We start from the raw sequence: 23,579 nt of genomic DNA on the forward strand, positions 1-23,579 counted from the left end.
CACACACACACACACACACACACACACACACACACCAGCATAAGCCGTAGCAGTAGTAGTTTTGAACTTATTTCAGCAAATAGCAATACATTGTGCAACACTGGTACTGCCACACCAGATTAGTGACTATCTTTAGCAGTTGTCAAACAGCAGCAGGGGTAAGTCACTTTTATTTATCTCATTGAGGAGTAATACATACATGTCATTCTCCCTGATTTCACCGACCTTCCCAAATTTTGCTCATACTTTTGCTTTGTCCTTCATAAAAGTTTAATTTGCTAGTAAATAATTCAGTATTACTAACACTCAATAAATCCAGACATCAGATTTTTATACTTATTGTCCAGAAATACAAGCTGATGCAAAAGGTGTTATTTTATTAACTTTTTAAGTGAATTAGAGTAATATTTAAAATGTGTTCCTGATACTGAGCCTTTATTCTGCTATTATTTTTGGCATTGCACCGAAATCTTAAAATAAGTTAAGAGTTATAATATCTGGTGTTCTACCAGTATTTATAAAACTCCCTGAAAGAGAATGTCATCCCTGATGACTGGAAGCATCAGCTGTTCTTAAAATATAAAGTTTGCACAGAGATAAATCACTCTGGGCTGCTGATCTCTCTAGTGCTTATCTTGCTCATGTTCATTATCAGTTGTATCCTAACAGGGTCATATCATGTTCAGGTTAAAGAGCACAGTCAAGAAATTAATATTTTTTTCTTCCTCATTTTCCCCCCAATCAGTAGTAGCTTTTGTGGGGCTTCCACACAGTCATGGATGATTAAGGCCCCCCCCCCTGCAGTCATGGGTATTGCAGGGACCTAAAGCTGGCTATGTAGTTAGTGTTAGTGGAAAAAATATCCAACAGCAGGCTTTAACTAAGCCAGGGGCACTATGTCAGTAAGAAAATATTTAATGGAATTATGATGCCTGTTACTTGATAAAACACTGTTACTATAACCAAATATATCTTTGAATTTTAAAGGAGATATAAATAAGAGTTATTACCCATCTGGTTTACTAAGTATACAAGATTGTTGTACTAGCTTTTGATGGTTTGACAGACATGTTACAAAATATCAGGTTAAGATAACTTACTGTGTTTAGGAGCCCTCAAGAACAGGGCGCCCCCAGTCACTGCAGGGTTCACTGGTGCCTAAAGCTGGCTATGGTAATACACAAGTTTTCATGGAAAGGCACCTTCAACACTGCACAAATGATAATTCTTGTATCTAAGGTCACACATTATTGTTTGTGATAAAATAATCTGATGTGCAGTACGTGAACAACAACACATACTTTAAACTGAGAATGCATTGCATAAATTAAAAAACAGTATGATACTTTTTTCATTCAGTTGCAAGGTATGAACTTTGCTAAATACTAAACTAACACTTTTCTAAATTGTACTACTATAGGACATTCAGTGCATGCATACTAGGGTCCACCACCTCAGTAGAATGCATTGTGGAAAACACTTCGTATATGGTGCCCTACGAAATCACTGAACAGGAGTCAGTGGGCACTCAGGCATGACTTTTACAAACAGTAATATAAGCAATGTTCAGAAAAAAAAACACTACTTAAAGATGAGAAGGGATGTCTGATAAACTGTGACAATAGACCATGCACCACACAGCACAGCCCACAGATACCACTGCATACATCACTTATACTCTGTGTGTTTTTACAACTACAGCTGGTGCTAGCATCATTATTTGTAGTAGGACTGGAAATGGAACCTACAGTGACAGCATGGGTCACTTTACTGCCAGACCATGTTATATCATGCCCGATCATGTTATACAGAATGCAACATGTAGTAAACATCCTGCATGCAGTAGTTGGGTCAAACTGAAGGGTACCCCCAGACTCATTCAGGCACCTAAAATGACTCTTCAGGAGACTAAAGGCCCTCTCAAGGACAGTACGGGTCTGGAATGGGGATGTGTTTCTGCAGCTCAATTTGGATTTTTCACTGATCTAATGAGCCATGACTCCAGTGTACACCCAGCATTGTCTGAAAGACAAAAAAAAAAAAAAACAGGAACAGATAGGGGGCAGGTAGACAAGGAAAGGAAAAGTGGTTCAGTATTCAGCAATACATTTTACCATGAATACCTACATAGAAAAAAATCGAAAAATACATTTTCTTAATTTACAAACAAGTTTGAAAACTGGGCATCCTACTGTGCAGGAAGAGGCTATAGAGGGAGCTAGTGTGCCAGATATGGGAATCATGTGAACTGCCAGGATGCTGGGCAGATATGTTGGTGATGCACCCCATGCGTCACACCATGGGAAACATTTCAGCAACGTGCTCATTCTTCAACTAAGGTTTCGGAGATTTTGTCTTGGCGATGTAATCTTCAGTTAAGTGATCTTTCCTTCATTTGAAGTAGACCCATAATCTGCTTTATTTTGCAAAATCAACAGAAAATAAGTAGTTCTCTTCTTTTAGACTTTGGGAGGGAAGTAAACCAAAAACAAGACATACAGTTCAAATTCATTGTTAGTTTTGCTTAATGGTTTCATCTTGTGCCATGATGTAGTTCAGAAGAACAGTGTAGTCCTTAAAGGAAATGAACAATTTCAGTACAGCAGTTTAATGATCTTTCCAGCTTATATGCAGTATCATGCAAGCACTCTGTAGAAAGAATTCCTTTCAGTCTGTGTAGGTTTGTAGTGAAGAAAAGTCTTCTTTCCTTAAGTCAGAATACTCCTTCTCTAACCTCTCCTTGGTTAAAGAACCAACAGGCTTCCTCCCTTACACCTGAAAATTTCTTCTAACCTGTGCAGTTACACTTCTCCACATGGTTGAAACTCCTGTAGCCCACTCCACAGGAATCTGGAATCTTAACTCTTTGCACTGCTAGTACTTCTAATCTGTAGCTCAGGGTGGGCTGCTTCATATTAGTTATTTGAGACCTGTTTCTTTTTCGGCTTACTTTTCTGGAGGGAGTGCTCATTATTTTATTCAATAATCTTCACCCTGGGAAATACTGCCCAGTAGATGTTCTCCGTGTTTCACTGTTCCAGTCATCACATTTGGGTTATCCCTGCCAGTGTAGCCCTCGGCCAGCCCAAATATTAGAGACTTAGTATTTCTGCGTCAGTTGCTGTCGCTTCAGGACTGATGTCAAGTCATCAGTGGTATAAAGTAAGGCAGCTGACGCCATTACATCAGTCTTTCTTGCCGTGGAGCCTGAAGCAGAAGCAGTTTGCATGAGTGCCGGTTGGCCGCTACCTGAGTTTTCATTTCCGAATTGAAGTTGAAGTCTTCAAAAGCTAAGTACCCCATTGGGGATCCTTTTTTCTTGCACTAACCGATGTCAGAAAAAGTTAATAATTGTCTCACCTGTGGAAAGCAAATACCACACCGAGACTCCCACTCTTACTACATCACTTGTCTAGGCCCAGACCACGACGTTCCTGTTATCACTTCTGTGCTTTGTTTAACACCAGGACTATCCATCGACAAGCCCTTATAGTAGCCAGATATTTCCATTTACAGTCCTCGAATTCTGATATGGCTTTGGTAAGCCATCCAACAGCAGATCTTCCGAAAAAGGGCAAAGATAAAGACAGAGACAGACCGCACAGAGCCAAACCTTTCGATGATGCTCCCGTTAAGCTAGTCATCAGTCCTCCAGAGCTCAGTGAGGCACTTTTGCAGCCCCTAATGCCCACTTCATTAATTCTCAGGCCACTACTGAGACCCTTTCGGAGTCCAGTATGCCGCAGAACTCTTCTTCGTCTAAGGATCTTGCAGTCATCTCTACCTTGGATAGGACCGGAGCTCCTGTGCAGGCACCAGCTTCTGAGGAAGTCCTTTGCAGCACTGAATCCCGACATAAACCAACGCCTTCTTTTGCGACTACTGTTCATTCGAAAACTACCGAGTTCCTTAGGCCCAGGGGTCGAACCACACCCAAGAAACTGGCTACCCACTGCCAGGCGCCTGCTTCCTTGCCTCAGTCTCAAATGCTTAAAATGGTAGAAGACCTTATCATGCTGATTAGGGGAAGCCAAGCCACCCCCACAAAAAGGAAAATAAATCTGTCTCCAGTAGTTTTGTCTGAACAAGAGTCAGATGAATCTGATGCATCTGACTATGAAGACATGCAGCCCCTCTTCACATGTGAGGATTCTGATGCAGATAAATCCATTCCTTCAGCCTCTCCCCCAGAGGACTTTTCCTTTGGGGAAACCCTACATACCTTAAGGGAGCATTTCCAATGGGAGAGTCAAGACTAACCTCAGTCAAAAAAGAGACTCTGGGAATTCCTGGATCGTCCACAACACAGACCCTTAGCCATCCCCTCTGTCCTGGATGTGGTGGATGATGTTTTCCTTGAATCCAGCTTGATTTCAGACACCCACCCTCCTACTCCCAGAAAACCAGACAGGTACTACAGAGTCCCTGACTCGCACAAATATTTGTTTAAAAACCAAACAGCTGATCCTGAAGTCATTTCTCAAGGGCCAAAAGGTATTAAAGCAACCTCTGCTAAGAATCCCTCCCCCTCAGACAGGGATTCCCGAGCACTGGACAGATGGGGTAAAAAAGTATACACCTCAGCAAGTCTTGCTATCAGGGCACTAAATTGTCAGTTCCATATGCTTAAATATCAGCAACATACCTTGGAACTCCTTAAACCAAAAATGTCCTCCTTTCCTGCATGAGCAGAATCAAAAGATTTACAAGACGTAATGCATTCTGCAAGGCAAGCAACTAAACACACTTTGCACTATGGTTTTGATGCCCTAGAAGCTTCTTGCAGGGCAGCAGTCACTGGATCTCTCATTAGAACACATGCATGGCTTAAGAAACAACTCCTGCCAGACCATATTGAATCTAAATTGTTGGGTGCACCCTTACACAAAGATATCTTATTTGGCATTAAAGCGGAAAACATCTTAAAAAAGATGGAAGAAAAGGCAAAATCTATGCAGACAGTTAAAATTTCTTACCGGTCCAGCCCCCTAGGTTCAGCAGGCATTTTCCCTCCAAGCACTGGTCTTTTCCTGCTCCCAGTAAACAGGTCCAACCTAGGCCCCATGAAAACAGATTCCCCCAGACAGCAGTCCCAGGGGTTGCAGAAATCTAAGCAGTGGACTATCTCCACTTCAAAACCAGGGAGTTCTAAGCCACCCCCTTATGGTAAGAAATCACAATGTCTCGCCTCCTCCTGACCTCGCCTCTGCCCACCTTCACATACCCCTAGGAGGAAAACTGTCCTTTCACTCAAGCACCTGGGCCACCATTACCAAGGACCAATGGGTTCTGAACATTGTATCTCACTGGTACAAATTCTCCTTCCACACCCTTCCAACCCCAAAAGGGTTCCCAGATATACCACCAAATCAGTGGGCATAGGCTCAAAAGCAAATCCATTCCCTGCTCTCCTTGGGGGCAGTACAGCACATTCCTGCAGAGCAGATAGGCCAAGGCTTCTACTCCAGACTTTTTCTGGTGCCCAGAAAAGAAGGCACCTGGTGCCCCATCCTCGATCTATCCATTCTAAACACCTTCCTGGTGATCCCAAAATTCAAAATGCTCACCCTCCAGCAGCTGCTACCTATGCCCTCCAAGGACGCTTGGCTAGCCACCCTGTATCTAAAAGAGACCTACCTCCACATTCCTATCAGGGAGTCCTGCGGAAAATATCTCCGCTTCAGAGTAGGATCTCAACACTTTCAGGTTCTCTGCGCTTCCCTTTGGCTTATCTACTGCTCCCAGAGTTATCACAAAATGCCTGGCTCCGGCCATTGCCTTTTGCAGGCAAAGAAATATTCAAATTTACCCCTACTTAGATGACTGTCTTATTCAGGCAGACAGCCAGTAAAAGCTGCTCAAAGACCTGGCCTTTGTAAAGAACTTATTAACCTTCCTAGGGTACACAATCAATGAAAATAAATCCAAACAGGTACCCACCCAAAGGATAATCTTCCTGGGAGCAAGTCTGGACACAGCATCCCAGATGGCGTACCTTAAATCAGAGAAACAAATTTTCCTGTCAGCTTACTTCTCTCAACTGGCCACCAAGCCCCAGCTTTCTGCAAGGAAAATCCTGCAAGCCCTGGGGTTCATGGAATCTTGCATACTCCTCATTCCATATGCCAGACTGCATATGAGGAAACTTCAGTGGTACCTAAAGAGCCTTTGGTGTTAACACCCTAAAGATCTGGAAACTCTTCTGCCTATTATTCCGTGCCTGAGAAAGGAATTTCGTTGGTGGGCAACAGCCTGCCCCCACAACAAGGGACTGCCTTTCTCCCCACAGCCCAGACCCTCACCACAGATGCATCAGACTACACTTGGGGTGCACACCTGGACGGCAGGTGTATACAGGGCCAATGGAGCCCACAGCAAATCCCCCTGCATATCAGTCTAAAAGAGATGATAGCTGTGCAGCAGGCCTTGATGGCTTTCAAACCCCTTCAGGGGTTCTCCTGATCAAAACAGACAACACCACTGTGATGTGATAAATCAACAGGCAGGGCGGGACTCACTCCTACCCTCTGTGCAGGCTAGCCATGACCCTTTGGCTCACAGCCTCTTCCATGCAACTACACATGTTAGCACAATACCTACCAGGCCCTCTCAACTCCCTAGGAGACCAGTTAAGCAGAAACATTTGGACCCACACGAGTGGCAGATAAACAGAAGTACCTTCTTCCTAATAACTCAGAAATGGGGAACCCCAAGGGTCGACCTCTTTGCCTCCCACACCTACCACCAGCTCAGCAAATTCTGCACCAGAGAGCATCACTGCATGGCTTGGAAAGTGGATGCCCTGTCCTTCTGCTGGGTAAAGCTCTCGGTCTATGCCTTTCCTCCCCTACCTCTCATCCCCAGGGTACTGCTCAAAATAAGGGAGGAAAAACTAAGGACCATTCTTATAGCTACAGACTGGCCCAGACAGCACTGGTACCCCTTGCTGCACAGTCTGTCCCTGCTGCCTCCCATGGCATTTTCCTCCAATTCCAAATCTCCTAACCCAGAGGGAAGGGGAAATTCATGCACCCCCAATTACAGACACTCAATTTCGCAGCTTGGGTTATTCCCTAACCCCAGACCAATCTGCCATCCTCAGTAAACAGGTTCGGGAAGTTATCTGAGAGACCAGGCACCCTAGCACCAGAAAGTCTTATACAGATGAAAAGGTTCTGCACCTGGGTCCAGGTGAAGGGGGCCAGTACGGCACAGCCCTCCATCCCTCTCATCCTGGGTTACTTAGCTGACCTACAACTCAGTGGTCTCTCTTTTTCCTCTATAAAAATTCATGCCTCTGCTATTTCTGCACATTTTCCCACCGAGCAGCCTCGTTTCTCACACTCTCTGATTAAACAGTTCCTCAGAGGGGCTAGCAACTTGAGGCCCCCCAGAAGGGCACCAACACCAGCTTGGGACCTTAACTTTGTCTTAGAAAAGCTCACCCTGCCTCCTTTTGAACCAGCTTCTTCTGCCAAGCTAAAAGTTCTCTCCTGGAAGACAGCCTACCTTCTGACCATCACTTCAGGCAGAAATATATATATTTATACGGGTGTACTTTTGTAGTCCGAATTTACACTTACCCAAACTGCAGATTACTGAGATGACACCAAAATTGCAATAAACTGAACCATCACATTGCCAAAGTTTTTTTTTTTTACAGGGAAAAAGACAGTTGGCCAACATTTAACAAAATAACACACCAAAGTTTGTCAAACCCAGCCAGCATTCCACCAAAACCATGGACTACCAAACTTCTTTCCTTGGGAAACGAGCCACTTGGCCACCAGGGAAAAAAACTTAATCGGAAAGAAACTAAACCCACCCAGGTGGGGGATGGGGGGGTGAATACCCCCCACACCCTTCATAACTAAATATACCAACTCCGAGATCACACTTCACTGGAGAAAAGGGCAAAGTTCACCCTGGTGGCCAAGTGGTTCGTTTCCCAAGGAAAGAAGTTCGGTAGTCCATGCTTTCAGTGGATTGCTGTTTCGCTGAAGTGGAGTCTGCCAACTACGATTCGAAGAAATGTAAATTTGGTAAGTAAAAGTAGATCCATATATAAATATGTAAATATGTTTGTATGAGATTCTCATTCTTGTCACCGAATGCTTAGTTTGTTGAAAAGACTGAGCTATAGAAGTGATCAGTCTGGCAAATATTTGCCATTTTTTGTTGTTGTGGGAGATTGCTATACAGTGGGGAATGAAAATCTGTTTCTTATCCATTGTTCTACAGTGTCAGAGTTATTATGCTTATGGTAGCAGAGGTATAGTGAGTGCAGTTAGGTTTTCTCCCCTCTAAAAATACTTATTTGATGTTGTTTCATTGTTTGAGATGTGCTTTTCAATCATGTGGTTTGATTGGTGGTGCTTTAATCTGCAGATGTTTGAGTATGTTTTTTATATGAGTTGACACAGATTTGCACATGCAGACACACACACACACACACACTCCTGTTTTATTCTAAAAGTCTGTGATATTAATTAACATATGAGGCAGATGTGTGCAGGCATCCTGCACACTGTGTTTTTTACAGCAGTGAAGACTAATGTGATTCATAGACATAAATTATGGTATTCCACAGCAACATATGACAGTTTTCCCATTTTACTGAATTCTCAGCACCCAGATGCATACTGGAAGTTGCTGTGTTTGGACCATATGAATTCTAGACACTCCTGTATTCAGGCTAGCAAGCAATACTTGACAGAATTGCAAGCCGCGGTGGGGCAGTGGTAGCATTGTTGGCTCACAGCAAGAGGTTCTCCCGTTCGATTCTCGGCTGGAGTGCGGGGAGTGCCTTCTGTGTGGAGTCTGCATGTCCTTCCCGCAGTTGGGTGGCATTCGAAAGACATGCGTAAGTGGGCATGCCTTCGTTGAAGGTTGGACGTCGAGCTGGCACCTCGGCGTTTGTGAAAATCTACTGCCAATCATTAACGGACCGGAGTTCCACTGTGACGACCCCCTAATCGGGAAAAGGCAAAAAGACAAAGAAAGCATAGCTCAATGAAATAAAGCAGTTAGGTACAGTACTGTCTGCCTTACCAAACAGCTGTATGTAACTCCTTGGAAAGTCATACTGTACCATAAATAAGTGTCTTGCAACATAACACTGTGGGTCCATCATAAAGAAATCACAGTCCCTGGCCATGAGGGAGGACCAGGGGTCATTACTGTAGTATTGTGATTACAGAGATGTGGTGCAATGTAAGTTCCCATTGATTTGAGCTTGTCAGCATTACTGTGTGGGGGGAGGGCAAGGCAGTGCATGGTAGCAGGTTTCCTTGGGAAGCTCTGTTTCTTTTAAGGATTTTCCTTCTGTGTAGAGGAGTTGGTGTTTTATTTACTTATTTTTGTTTTGATTTATTATGCATGCATGTTGTTCAGCATACAGTGCTGAGCAACATACTGTTAGGATAGTGTGATCTATGCACTTAGGAGCATGGGGACCTTGGTAGGTATGTAGATGCTGTCCAGTGGTTTACCCCACGAGTACCAGCCAGTACTCCCTTAGTACTGTATGTTTGACCTGCATGAAGTAGACATGGGGGTGAGTCAAGTGTGAACTCTTTGCATGGAGTACTGCATTTACACAATGAGGCAAGAATAACATACATGATCTTGCTCAATTATGTGCTGACCTTTTCTGTGTGCTCAGCTGTGCACCAGCATTAATAAATGCTTCCCAGTAACAACTGATAAAGAGTGTGATAAAACATAAAACACACACCTGGTCACATATGTGCCATCCCTTTTAGATATTTATCTGCAGTCTTAGAGAATTATAGAAACGTGTTTTCAGTCCTGGCTCTTGAACCATTTTTCTATACCCTTGGTGTGTCAAAAGAGCTCTGACAGTTCCCCTAAACTTGCCATATTTAGGCTATCTGCTAAAACTAAAATTAAAACTGAAATAACAAGACGGTTATCCTCACCGTCCTGACTATGTTTTGAAAAGTAGCGTATAGGCTTACTCGAATAAGGCAGAAGAGCTATTTCATCCAAAAATAGTTTACTAAACTCGAACCACAGTATTAAAAACAACTTCCATGTATTCAAATGTTAAGCGCTTTCATCTGCTTATTGCAGACTTCCTCAGAACAGCTGATTAACACAAAATCCATTCCTTTTGAAATCTTTTTGGTGCCGTCCTGGAACTGCATTTAAAAGGAATGGATTTTGTGTTACAGCTGTTCTGAGGAAGTCTGTGATAAGCAGATGAAAGCGCTTAACATTTGAATATATGGAAGTTGTTTTTAATATTGTGGTTCGAGTTTATTAAACTATTTTTGGATGAAATAGCTCTTCTGCCTTATTCGAGTAAGCCTGCACACTACTTTTCAAAACATAGCCGGGACGGTGAGGATAACCATCTTATTTCAGTTCTGGTGTTGTTCTTCGTCTTTGAAAACTAAAATTAAGGTTTACACATTGTACATACAACATGTAGACACAAACACCTGCAGCACATCCATGAGCACCTAAAACAATCTTCTAACCCATAACTGCAGTTGCTTATTAAAAAATAATTCTATAACGTGTGCCATTCTCTTCTGTGCAAGACGTTCACATGCAAAATACTCCCCCCAACCCCCAGAAAAGGAAGAACACTTCCCACCTAAGTAAGTCCCTTGAAAAATAAATTATTTATTTTAATTAGAAGAGAACAAGGTAAAATACTATGAACAGTAAAAAAAAATTATAGATGGCTAATTAGAAAATAGCATTACAAGCAAGTTGAGATTAATTCTAACTTTCTAAATTAAGTGAAAATAAACTAAACTGAAATAAGACCAGTCTCTAAACCTCTGCAGTTTATGTAAGAGGGAAGCTTTCATAATAACTAAAAAAATTAAAATACTAGTGTTGATCCTTTCACAAAACAAGTGTAGTGTTTATTTTGACAGATTGAAGTGACCCTTTTATCCTTGAGTAGGACTTCTTCAGACATGAGTATTTTTGCAGAGCTTTCACTTATAGAACTAATCTGTAAAGGATCTGTAGTTTGTGAGTGAAATGCAAGTAATGTAGAAGGAAAACATCTCGGTGTGATCACTGCTAAGCTGGTACTAAGACTCCGGACCTAGTTTGCATTAATTTTACTTTGTATTTGTCTTTTCCTTCCCTTAGATTATGGATAACCCATCTCCACTTTATGCTACTTCTGTTTTTGTTTTTATTATTTTTATTTATTTATTTATTTATTTATTTATTTATTTATTTATTTATTTATTGCTGTTTCAGGGTAGACCCCCCCCACCTTCTGCTTATCATTACATTTCCCTGTTCTTGTTTTTTCCCTTCCACCTTCTAGTAAAGCCAGTAGAGTACCTGCCTGTTAACTCCTTCATTCTCAGCTCTCCTCAGTGACACTTTCTCTTCCCACATTTTTTTTTTTTTTGGTAATAAAATTTCTGCATCATTCCTTGGGCTATTACTGTTGCCTTTTTTTAATCCTGCCTGATTGTCTGTCTCCCTGTTGAGCAGGTCAATATCCCAATCATCTACCATTGGTTATTACACCATTGGCTGATAGCGGCAAGCCTCCTCTTCTCATTAAAATAGTGTTTTTAGTTATCTGCCCATAAACCCCCAATATTTTAGTGATTAGTTTTATAAGTAAATGAAAAAAACTTTCATATCTGAAAAAGTTGTAGTTGAAGACAAAACCACTAACACTGTTACTTCAGTTTTACTCAATAAACACCCCAATCGGTTTCTGAAAGGATCAGTAGTTTTGTAAAAATAAACTAAAGACATGAATAAACTGTAAATCTGACACATACTAGCAAAGCCCCCACTACTTACTAAAATAACAAAAAAATTAAGTGACACTACAGAAAAATCAGAAACTGTAGTACACAACTGCTGGTGAGACACTCCAGTCATAAAAATCTATGCACCTTACATAAAGCCTTATTCAGTAGAAGACTTAGGCATTTAATGTAGCCTATTAAATTTAGTGAGAAACACTGCTCTGTCATGATCACAGAAAAAGTGATTAAATGAAATACATAATAGGAGAGAGCATTGTGTAATAAACAGAATTTCTTGTACTGTCAGGTTAGCAGATTTTGTTTTTGGTGAGTCAGAACTTTCAGTGCAAGAAATTTCCTTTCACACATACTAGGCCCTCGTGTAGTTATTATTTATAAATGGCCTTACAAAATACAAAGGCCTAATTGATTAAACCTCATAATAGACTGGTATGTTGACACATTATAAGCTTACTACCATTAATAAAGACATGATAAAACAACATCTCAGAACAGTGTACACAGAAGCAGATTTAAATCTGAATGTGAACCAGGTCACAATTCACTAGTCTTGTTGGGCTAGTGATCTATTAATGGTAAAAATGGAGTACCTAGTAACAGGAAATCTCCACTAAAATACTGCATTTAAAACTTCTGCACAGTGCTCAATCATCATACGTGATGTAAAAGTATCTCATAAGTTAAGGTACAGTGCACTTTAAGTAATGTCACGTAATAGCCTCATGATACTTGTCCTCTGCTTCAGACAAGTCATGGAAGTGATCCACTAATCTCCATGTTGATCTTTTTTCAGATCTTTTTGTTCTTCTGCGTTACACAGTATAAAATATTGTGTTATGATATGGTGGGTTTTTGTTTGCCTTATTTCTGGTATTCTGTGCTACGTGGTGGATGACATTCACTTTTACTTAAGTATTTTAGAAGCATCATAGGCTCATAGCTTAGTACTAGACTAACTACCCTTGTGGACCATTTAAGCCTAGGTGGTTATCCCATTTGAGATTCAAACCCTATACCTTGTATCTGTAAGGTAGTTCAGTATGCCAGTGTTGGACTTGCTCTTCACTGTTTTCTATAGTAATTGCCAATGCAGTTTCTAAAATTGCATCAGCAGTGATTCCTTTCTTTTGAGACATTTCTCTCTTGTTTTATGCACCCATGGTGTTGGTATGTATAACTTCATATCAGGATCCCCCCCCCCCAATGGCTTGTACCCTTTTTATTAAATGGATTGAATCCAGACCAGTTTAATTCAGTGACCTGACTCCTCATTAATTTAAACATTTCGCACTCATTGTAGATGCTCATTGTAGTGGGTGAATTCATCTATCTTCTTTCAAAGACCAACCTTTATGATGAATATGTTATTTTGACTGTATTGTATATGGACGTAACTAAAACACAGCTTTTGTTCAGCTCACTTATTATTTTTATCCAATGTTGCAAAGCATAGATTGAAGAAAAATATTCAGTCTTACCAACATAAAATGTCCATATTCATATTTCTATACTGTTCATGTTAAAGTCCAAGTATACCAGCTAAAACAAATTAGTTGCAGTTCCAAATGAACTTGTTTTCTCCCTAAATATTTTATTTTGGCTGGCAGATGCACAGTTCTTCTCAAGTTTCCCAATGTAGTAGTAGGACTTCCTTCCTTACTTCCTGTGAATCTCTCTCCAGAGATATGGACACACCTCCAACTGTGGCACAATGACAGTCTCTTCTCAAACACAAGTTTAGGGTAAGGAGCTTCCCCTTTGAGAATCATTACCTTGAGACCCTAACAAATCTAATACACAAGACAATTAGCCTCTCCTTGAGACTGAAATGGATCTGGCATGGCCTACACAAGCCCCTTTTTATACAAAAAAATGCATAATTGGTCTCATAATGACCTGTTAACCAAGCATACAGTGATTTATCTTCTAATACATTTCACTGCCTGACTACTCTTAAAAAACTGCATTTGCATACTGCATACATCACACTATGGCATTGGTAGTTTTTATAGTGTGTACATCACATACAAATTCAGCACCCCAAAAAAGCTACTGTATCATCAAATTAATTTCACTCTGTATACATTAGACCTTACTTTTAATGAAGAATTCAAATCAGCATTCTGTGATAGTAGGTTTTTGTCCATCTCAGTTTAAACTGGCCAGATAAACCCGAGTCATTCAGGTGCTTCACTTCTTGGATTTGCAAATTGTTTCTACGATTACTGCATGATGGTTCAAATCAAGAATGAAAAGTGAGAATGTGTATATTCTGCAGAGTACTTGTTGATCCCTAATTTCAGCATGAGACATTAAACAGAGATCCCATCTGCCTAAATTAGTGGTACTTCATGTGGATGTGAAAGATTCCATGTTGCTTATCAAAAAGAGTAGGGGAAGCTATTCGATCCCCTGGCCAAGTTTTTCCCTAGTCAGAAGGAACACCGCCTCTGGTCTCTTTTGAAAAGAGGATGTTGGGCTAGTAAGACTAACTCAGTCAATGAAGTGTAAGTAATAAATACTATAACATTTTGTGCCTGTTGTCTGTGTGTGCACACTGGATAGATGAAGCTAAGTATTATGCTTTCAGTTTGTTGGTACCAGATAGGATCCTTTCTTAGGCAACACAGCCATTGAATGTATGTTGTTCTAATATAAATCATCTCCTCCCTTCCATTGATGTGGTGGGGTGGATGGAGGATCTACATTTGATTTTCAGCTATGTTTAGAATAAGTATGAACTACTAGTTTTGAAATACAGGAAATCATACAATCACAGCAAACTTTAGTTGCCTTAGAATGTTTTCATTATTTAGTTTTGTATTTGGCCATTTCTCTCTCTTTCCCTTTAATTTTCTTTCTGCATTATGTCACTATAAAGCCTAATGAAATATACAATGTACCCTTCCCCTCTGCATCTTTCTTTTCTAGGAAAACTGCACTGCATTTTCATGTTAGATGGTATTTTGTGATGGTTGTGATCATTATCATATAGGTGTTGTTTCTCTACTTTGTTTTTTTTTTTTTGGTCAGATATTGACAGGTTCTGATGTGGGAAAATCTAATCCCTCTAGATGTTTTTTTTTTGGCTGTACAGGGTTATCAGATTTCTGGAAACATATTTTTTTTGTTAAAATTGAACTGTTTAAATAGTACATAAAAAAATTTTGAAGAATATGTAGTGTTTGTTTCCTGTTGAGTTTTGATTGTCTTTGTGAAGATTTGTAAAAAAAATATTTTATTTTCCTTTATTTTTGTTCATACTGAAGGTGAAATTCAAGTGAAAGAGCTGGACTGGTTACAGTCTGACTTCTGCCTTGGTAAGTTAAAATAGAAGAATTACTTACTCCCTTTACATCATGGCTTTATTCAAGTTTCTGTTTACCTGTCAATTTCTAACATCCCAAATCCCAGGGAGATAACATGCTAATTTCTCTACATTAAAATACTCTGAAGTAACTATATTATTACCAGTATTCAAACAGTTTTTGTCTATAATGGTTTGCACCTTTTTTATGCCTCTTTTTTCCCTTGATTGAATGTACAGGGTCTGTAGTATACAGAAATATGTATTGCTGTAGTAAGAAAGAATCTCTGTGCCATATTTTGTATTATTTACCTTCAGGTGTACATTTTAATCCTTTCTTAATATTTCCCAACTGTGGATGTAGTATGTATCTGTGTGTACTTTTTGTTTGACCCTGAACTTTTATTGGATACTCCCATTTTAAAATTAATTATTAATATAATATAATATAATATATATTTAATCGCACAAGCTTTTAATATCAGAGAAAGTCAAAACACACTAAGCAAGAATTTTATTGTATCAGTGGTACATTTTTGCAAATATTTTTTCTAGATTTAACAGATATTAGCTTCCAGCCTTGAATAACAATTTTGCACAAAGAATATAAAAATTACTGTTTCCAATGAAAAGAACAGTCAAAGGGCAGAAGAAATAATTTGGTCCTTGGGCACAGCAGTTAACAAAACAGAGAAGGTAACTTCCAGCATTGATTGATTTGTGGAGAAAAGCTGGCCTCTGAAGCCTCACAACTCTTTTGTATTTCTGACAGCATAGGGAAGTGAGAAGAGAGGAGAAGGAAGATGAAATTGGAAGGTCAGCACATCTGATGATCTCCATTTTAAAACCATTATAAAACTTCTCCTGACATTCAGTGTGACTGCATTACTTTTAAACTCATTTTACCTCAGAAAAGTTAGCTGGAAATAACCATAAGTAGACCTGCCGACTGTTCAGAATTTTGCAAACTGTCTAAATTTTTGCCTCCTATTTTTGGAGTATTCTCTATAAAATATTTGGTTTTCTAGCAAATCATTGAGGATTGCAGCCACCAAGTAATAACAGGCAGCTGAGTTTTAGATTTCATATCCTTAAAAAAATGTATGCTAATGTAAAACTTATTTTGTTAACTTTCTCAGTTGATAAGGGCAGTGTTTAAAATTTGTCCTTGGTTTGGGGTCTTTGTCCATCTATTTGTTTTGGCTGTGTTCCTGATTCTTGCACTAAAAATTATGTCTAGAATGATTGTCCTTTAGGTCGGGTGTCCTTCACTCCATTTTGCTTGAAGTCCTCCCCGTACCTTTTAAACTCCTTTAGAACATTGCTAGGGATCCTACCCAAGTGTTCCACAAACTACAGATGGCTCCTCATAGAGGGCAGTACCAAATGTATGAGCACTTTTCATATTGGTTGAACTTTGAGAAGACTGTTTGCACTGGGTACATTCCCACCTAGCTTTGAGAAAGCTGTTTGCACTAGGTGCATTCCCTCCCTAGCTTTGAGAAAGCTATTTGCACTGATTGCATTCCCTCCCTCACTCTACATGTATAAGTAGTGTAGCGCAAGAAGTGCAGAGGGATAGCCCCCTAAAAAAGTGATTTTTAGTTGTTTACTGTTTGTTGCCTGACATGAATAATTCACTGCCTAGTGCTCACACTTTTTGGTGTCGAACACTAGTGTCTCTGTACTTTTATCATGCAGCCAAGTCCTCCACATAGATTTTTTTGCCCTATTTTTTTCTGTCTCTCCTATGAAACAGTGCAGCACCACATTTCCAGAGCCCTCACACTAATTCCTTGTCTTAGAAATAGCTGTCTAAATTTAGCCATTCACTGAAACTTTTAACTAAAATAACTCTTGTTGTTTATGTACTTGCTAGTAAATATTTCATTTTTTTTTCATTGCTATTGTATGATGGGCTTTTGCCTATGTATATTTGTTTCCCATGTAATGCTTTAGAATAAGAATCAAAAAGATTAAAATATCTAGGTATGTATACACACACAAATGGTATGCTGCTGTGCATCACATAAGTAATGAGTCTCCATAAAGGAATGTTTAAGTGTAATTAGTGTGAAATCTAATAAAAATATGCCTTGTAATGCTTTCCTGCTGAGTCTTTGTTATGCAAATCAGTTATGGAGTTAAAAAAGGATTGTCAAAGATAGTCAGAACTCATCCAAAGTACTTCTGATACTTAAACAAAGGGCTTGACTAACATGCTTTGATAAAGATACTTGCACAGACAATATGTAGATTGTGCTGCTTAAGATGAGTGCCTACCCAAGACATCCGCCTTCAGTGTAATAAAGAATTTCTTCACTTACAAACAAGTATATCTGCAGTCCTTATGATGACTTTTTTGACAGTATAAAAGCTGCAGGTCTGTATGACCTTAATACAATATTCAATCTCCAGCATGCTGAGCTGTTAAGAGCTTTTTATACAAATACTATGTCATAATTTCCAAGTAATCATGGTCCTTCTTGTAGATTTTTGTGCTGTCTGTTGAGTTATTTATCTCAAGAAAACTGAATGTATAAATCAGTTATTATATAAAAAAAACTTTTAACAAGTTCAAGGCCTAATACTTTTGAACTAAGCCTATCCTTGTTAGGTTAGACAGATTTTTACAGAAGAGCTTTTTCATTTTTGTCCCTGTTCTCTTAATTTTGGGATTTAAAATTTATCATACCACAATCCATTGCTGATATAAAGAATTTGAATAAAATCAACTTCATTGTTATTAGGGTGATTTTAACAAAACATTAATTAAAATTACATGTAAAATTAAAAACATGGCAGTTAAAACATAGGAAAGCCAGAAAAAAGTCTAAAAGATGTAAAAGTAGAATTCTAAGTATAAATGCAAAAATGTAGTGAGGGATTACAACTAATGGCATTCTTGTAAGATAACTCAAAATTAATCCACACTTTCAAACACCATTTGAAAAAGATATATTTTAAGTGACTTGAGGAAACTTGTCAAAGTAGGACACTCCCAGAGCCATTGAGGCAGTATGTTCCACAAGTGTGGAGCCTAAAATGTGGAAGAATTGATATCCCATGTTTCTAAGCACACCTGTAGAACCACCAGCATCCCCTGGGAAGCTAAGCGCAAACTGTCAAAGGGGGCAGTGTGTCACCACCAGCTTCTTCAGCCTGAGAGACCCAAGTTATAAATGAACAAGTACGTTAACTCCAGGGCTTTGACAACAATTCTGCAATGAACTGTGAGACAATACGGAATATGTAGTACAAGGATAAAGGGACTCCAAAATCTGTCATATGCTGCCAGATTGAAGAAACTCCAGCTCTATTCAGTCGCATACCGTCTGCTCAGAGGTGACATGTGCCTGACATACAAGGCCATGTCCAACCCGGAATTAATGGACATGCTCCACCTCAAAAAATCCAAATCCACCAAAACCACTAGAGCAAGCGACTTAAACCTTAGCACGGATATAAATAGGACATGCTGGAGGGATAGATTTATCACTCAGAGACTCCCTATGCTGTGGAATAGAGTCCCTGTCCATGTGAGGCAGAGCACCTCGCTGGCTCTGTTCAAGAGAAATCTTGACCTGTGGATGGGAGATCGTAGGTTTACCCCGGGAATCATCTCTGTGTCACTGCTGGACAGAGGCACAGCAAACTAATGGGTACAGTATGTTTTCATATAAGGGGTGGCGTAAGCCACAAAAATTCGGGCTAGGCTTATAAATGCCTTGGGGCAGATAGCCTAGTATAAACCTATGAACCTATGAACCTATATGTAATATGTTGATAACATGAAGTACAAGTCAATATCTGGCTGTGGAGTTCAGTACCAACTGGAATCAGTCAGCCTCTTTGTTTAGGTTTAATGCACTGTTCTAGTCCAAACAGGATGAGGCCAAGGCATGGACAAATACCAGGAGATTATCATGAGGTAAAAGGTGCTTGATCCTGGAAACGTTTCACAGATGGAAGCAATAAGACTTCACAATGATACACATGTGATCCTGGAATGTCAGCTGGTAATCCAAGGTCACACCCAATTCGTGGACCTTTTTCACAGACGCAAGCCTGTTTCTATCATATAAAACATAGTTTTGAAAAGAGGAAGCAAAAGATTGTTTTAAGGCAACATGAACTGGCCTCAAGTTTTGATGATCACAAAAGCAATCTTTTTTTTTTTTTTTGCAGAGACTTGTCCCACCCTGCACCTCCCATGTGGAAGAGGCCAGCCCCCCTCAACATATGTATACCAGCTGTGTGGTCACACAACAGTGGAAGAAAGTACAATCTCTAAGTTCATCGAAAGTTATTTTTGATCATTACATGTTCACTAAATATCATTTAATGTAAAGTTGATCAATAACCTGACATGTTCCCACAGTATCTGGAAAGCAAAACTTGTACACAGCCTTGTCCGCATTTGAATTCTACTAAGTTCTGGTATAAACCTACAGTCTTTCAAGTGTTTTTTTTTTGTTTCAGGGAGCAGTTTTTTGATTTATATGCAGCAGCTCCATTATTAACTTGCTGACATCTTGTCAGCAAAGATACTGTCACTACTGCAGTCAGTCAGACATCATAAAGGAAGATCCATAATTTTGACATTTGCTAATGCTGTTCATTGTAGACCATGTTACTCTGCATGGCATTTTTGTTAATAGCTGTACTATTCAGTAATAAACTTGCTGTGCAGACATTAAGTAAGTCACCTCGCCTCCACCCATTTTAGTTCTCCATCTCTATCCATTGCATTGTTTCTTGCCAGAAATAACCTTGTGTGCTCTGCATTTGTTAAATATTTATTCATGTTAGGTGTGTGGTACTAAGGATAGTGAAGTAAGCACACTAACATAATAGGTTCATAGGCAAGTACTAGGCTAGCTATCCTTGAGGGCTATTTTAATAATACCCAGTTTCCCTTTCTGTGCTCAAAATAACCTATCGCATTTGGTTATAGATTGGTCTTACCCATCTTATGGTTAATAATTATATAATACCCATAATGAGAATAACTGGGATAATACCATAGATAATCTGAGGAACCCATTCATGTGACAAACCATTTAGGAGCTGCATCTGTCCATTAAGTAGTACAGGGGGCAGCCCTGGGGTGAATTTTCTGATTTCCCACCCATAGATCTAAGTTACAGGTGAAAACGTACAGGGATGAACTTTGTTTTTTGTGGATGGACAGTTTGTTCCATAGCAGCGTTATCCTGTGCAAAATATACCTATCAATCCAAACCATTCTGTTGATGTTGCAGAAGAGGTTTAGATCTCTAGACCAAGTATTTCTGATGCCTTGTGACCACTGATGTGCAGTAAATCCATCAATAATGGGTTGGAAGATGCCTTGTTTGCCAGACACAGGCCACCTCTTGGCAGTCTGTAGGATACCGTGTATAGTGACAGGGCTTTGAAGTGGTCCATGTAGGACATGTTGTTTAGGCCTTGTATCTTTTTAGTGAGGTATCTCTATGGACTGCATTTGGTGAAGACTCTTATTGAAAAAAGTGTGATAAAAGAGTATGTGAGATATATATGTATACACAAAGTATGCCCACTGCTAAGTGCATGAATAAGGTCACAGTTTTGTCTATATACAAAATTTTGTAAATGCATACAGAAAGCAAAACACAGTATGCCATCATACTGAAAGAATAACTAATGTAAAACACGCTATTGCATGAACATTTTGTAGAGTGCAGTGTAGCATGCACAGTATAACTTTCGCAGCTTTTAAGTTCTTTAAGAAATTAGTAATATTTTATGTTTGTGATTCCTAATTATATAATAAATTAAAACATATGCCCTGTCCTCCCATTTTGCTCTTCACCCAACACCCTTTTAGTGTTCACATTAAAAGTAATGCTCAGGTTTTCAAAGGCTGTATTACTAAGTATATTTTGGGGTAGTTAGGTGGTCAGTTCTGCTGAGCTGCCCACAGCAGCAGTTGAAACAACCACGACATTTAGTAGAATGTCATTTGGTTGTATCCAAAATTATTCAATCCAGATGGTCAGAATCCTATTTTGTTGAAAGTTCATTTAAAAGAAAGTCCAGTTAGCTGAATATTCTACAGTTATGTACAGTTCTATAACAGAGAAGAAGAAATGTTTAGAAAAATATGAAGAAGTTTTTCCTGATGGTTCTTTTTAACTATATTAATCACTGTTGCTGTGGTTTCTTTGTATGCATTTGTAGTGATTCCTTGTGTGTGATCTTTTTGTTTTTCTCATTGGTTGTGCAGCAATGAAGTTAGTATATTTAAGTAAGGAGGGTGTGGGAGTGATTAGGTGTAGAGGGCTTGCCCTTCCAGCAAAAAAAAAAATCTCCTCTTGAAGCATTCCCCCTTGGATTCTTTGTACTGTATGATGTTTCAGTCATTTGGAATTCAACTAAATGGGTTTTCAGAAATATGGATTCATTGATTTTGCATTCAGCCAAATGTCACATACTCATAAATGTATATGTAAATATAATATTTACTGAAAGATTTACATAAGTTTATTGCATCTCAGTAGTCTACCAATGGGTGGTGTATTCAAAGTCTGTTGAAATTTACTCATTTTGTGTGTACATGTACTACCAGTTGCATCTGACTCCTATAGCAATCCCTCTTAACAGCTGCCCCACACTATACTCAGACAAACATCTAGGGAAGATTTACAGCCTCCAGTCTGTCTACCTATTTTTGGGAGGTAGGAAGAAACTGAATTATTTGTGACCTTTTGCAGTTCACCACGCAAGTTTTTATAGTGTCACATTCATGTGCAGTTTGCCAACCATGAACATCTCATTTTCCTGTGGTACAGTATATATGTCCATTCTGGATCTGATGCTCACTAACATGGGAGATCGTTGCACCATCCCATGTGTGCGACTCTCCCTAGTGAGGTCTGATCATAAATCAGTCTCATTAGAAGTAACAATAACATCTGAACCCCCATTAGCAACAACTAGACTAAAAAAATTCTCCAAAGCCAATTACAACCTAATAGGTGATGACTGAAGGATTTGGTGTTTAATTATTCCAGGTTTGATGTAACTTCAATTGACTTTTTACTTTTGAATAAAGGGCTTTCCTTTATACCATCACAGAATAGTCGTTTGAGTGAACTTTTGATGGACCTAAGAATGTTTGGCCATTCTGTATCTTTAAAATTGTTTTTTACTAGTAAACAAGCTATACAAGAGACGGCTTCGAGACCGTATTTTAAACGGAAAAGTACTTTTTCACCTGCATTGCCAATTAATTTAGATTGCTTTATCAAAATATGTGAAAAGGATTTTTATATGTACTTTTTAAAACCTAAATGTTTATATTATAATGTAAGTAAACAAGAATGGCGTTCTCTACAGACTTTACATAATAATTTGGAGTTAACTGTCAAGCCAGCTGATAAGGGGGTGGTATAGTGCTATTGAATACTGAAGATTATTATGAAGCTATGCATTTAATGTTACAAGATGTTGTTACTTATAGTGAGATTAACCATGAAATGTTGGAGAAGTTAGTTACGAAGATACATAATGACTTATATGATCTCTTAATGTGTAGGCAAATTAGTTTTGATTTATATGAATATTTTTTAGTTGAACATCCATTAATACCATATATCAAAGGTTTACCTAAAATCCACAAAAATGTTTTACCATTACCTATGCGCCCTATAGTGGCAGGTGAAGGGTGGGTAACTGAAACAATTTCTGTTTGTATAGAGAAAACATTGAGTCCTCTGATTAAGAATATACCTACCATATTAAGGGACACCTATCAATTAATTGACACGTTGGATCTGCTTTTTAAAGATGGACTACCTGATACATGCCTATTAGTTACTCTAGATGTAAGAAGTCTTCTTTACATCGAACCCTAACGACTATGGTATAGAAGCCATTAGGGAAATTCTGAATTATACTCCTGAGTTCAATAATGATGAACAAATATTGGTTTGCACTTTATTAGACATCATTTTATCTAACAATGTTTTCATGTTTAACAACAAAATATATCTGCAAAAATGAGGTGTCGCAAAGGGCACCCCATGTGCTAATACGTATGCTAATTTAGTAGTTCATCATTGGGAGAGTCTACACCTTTTCAACAGTGAATATCATACAAAAATATTACTGTACAGGAGATTTGTAGATGATATACTATTGTTCTAGAATGGTACTCCTGATGAACTCAAGGAGTTTATTGGATATCTAGACTCCACTACGAATTATTTAAGATTTACCATGGACTATTCTAGGTCTAATATTGATTTTTTTAGATATTATCATTCTAAAAGATATACAGGGACAGTTATCTACCTCCCTTTTTAGGGAGGCATGCTGGAAGAATGCATTGCTTCATTTCAACAGCAAGCATCCTCGATTTACATTTCCAAATATAGTTAAGAGTCAATTTATTAGACTTAGGAAGTTATGTAAAGAACCATCAATATTGAATGAACAGGCTGATATTATGGAGCACCTCTTCA

General features: G+C 39.0%; 1 protein-coding gene across 4 annotated transcripts in view; it reads left to right on the forward strand.

The window, feature by feature from the left end:
• Nucleotides 1-23,579, forward strand: part of METTL22 (methyltransferase 22, Kin17 lysine) — a 937,139-nt gene that overhangs the window by 646,532 nt on the left and 267,028 nt on the right. For 3 of the 4 annotated variants that reach the window (XM_044089598.1, XM_044089595.1, XM_044089597.1), the window contains one exon: nucleotides 15,053-15,103. The exons of the other annotated variant lie outside the window; for it this stretch is intronic. In XM_044089598.1, coding sequence (XP_043945533.1) covers nucleotides 15,053-15,103 — 51 coding nt within the window. The remainder of the gene's footprint in view (nucleotides 1-15,052; nucleotides 15,104-23,579) is intronic. 4 annotated transcript variants of the gene reach the window in all.

The sequence above is a fragment of the Protopterus annectens genome, chromosome 12.part0, assembly GCF_019279795.1.
Source record: "Protopterus annectens isolate FY-2018-M chromosome 12.part0, PAN1.0, whole genome shotgun sequence".
NCBI classification, from domain to species: Eukaryota; Metazoa; Chordata; order Ceratodontiformes; family Protopteridae; genus Protopterus; species Protopterus annectens.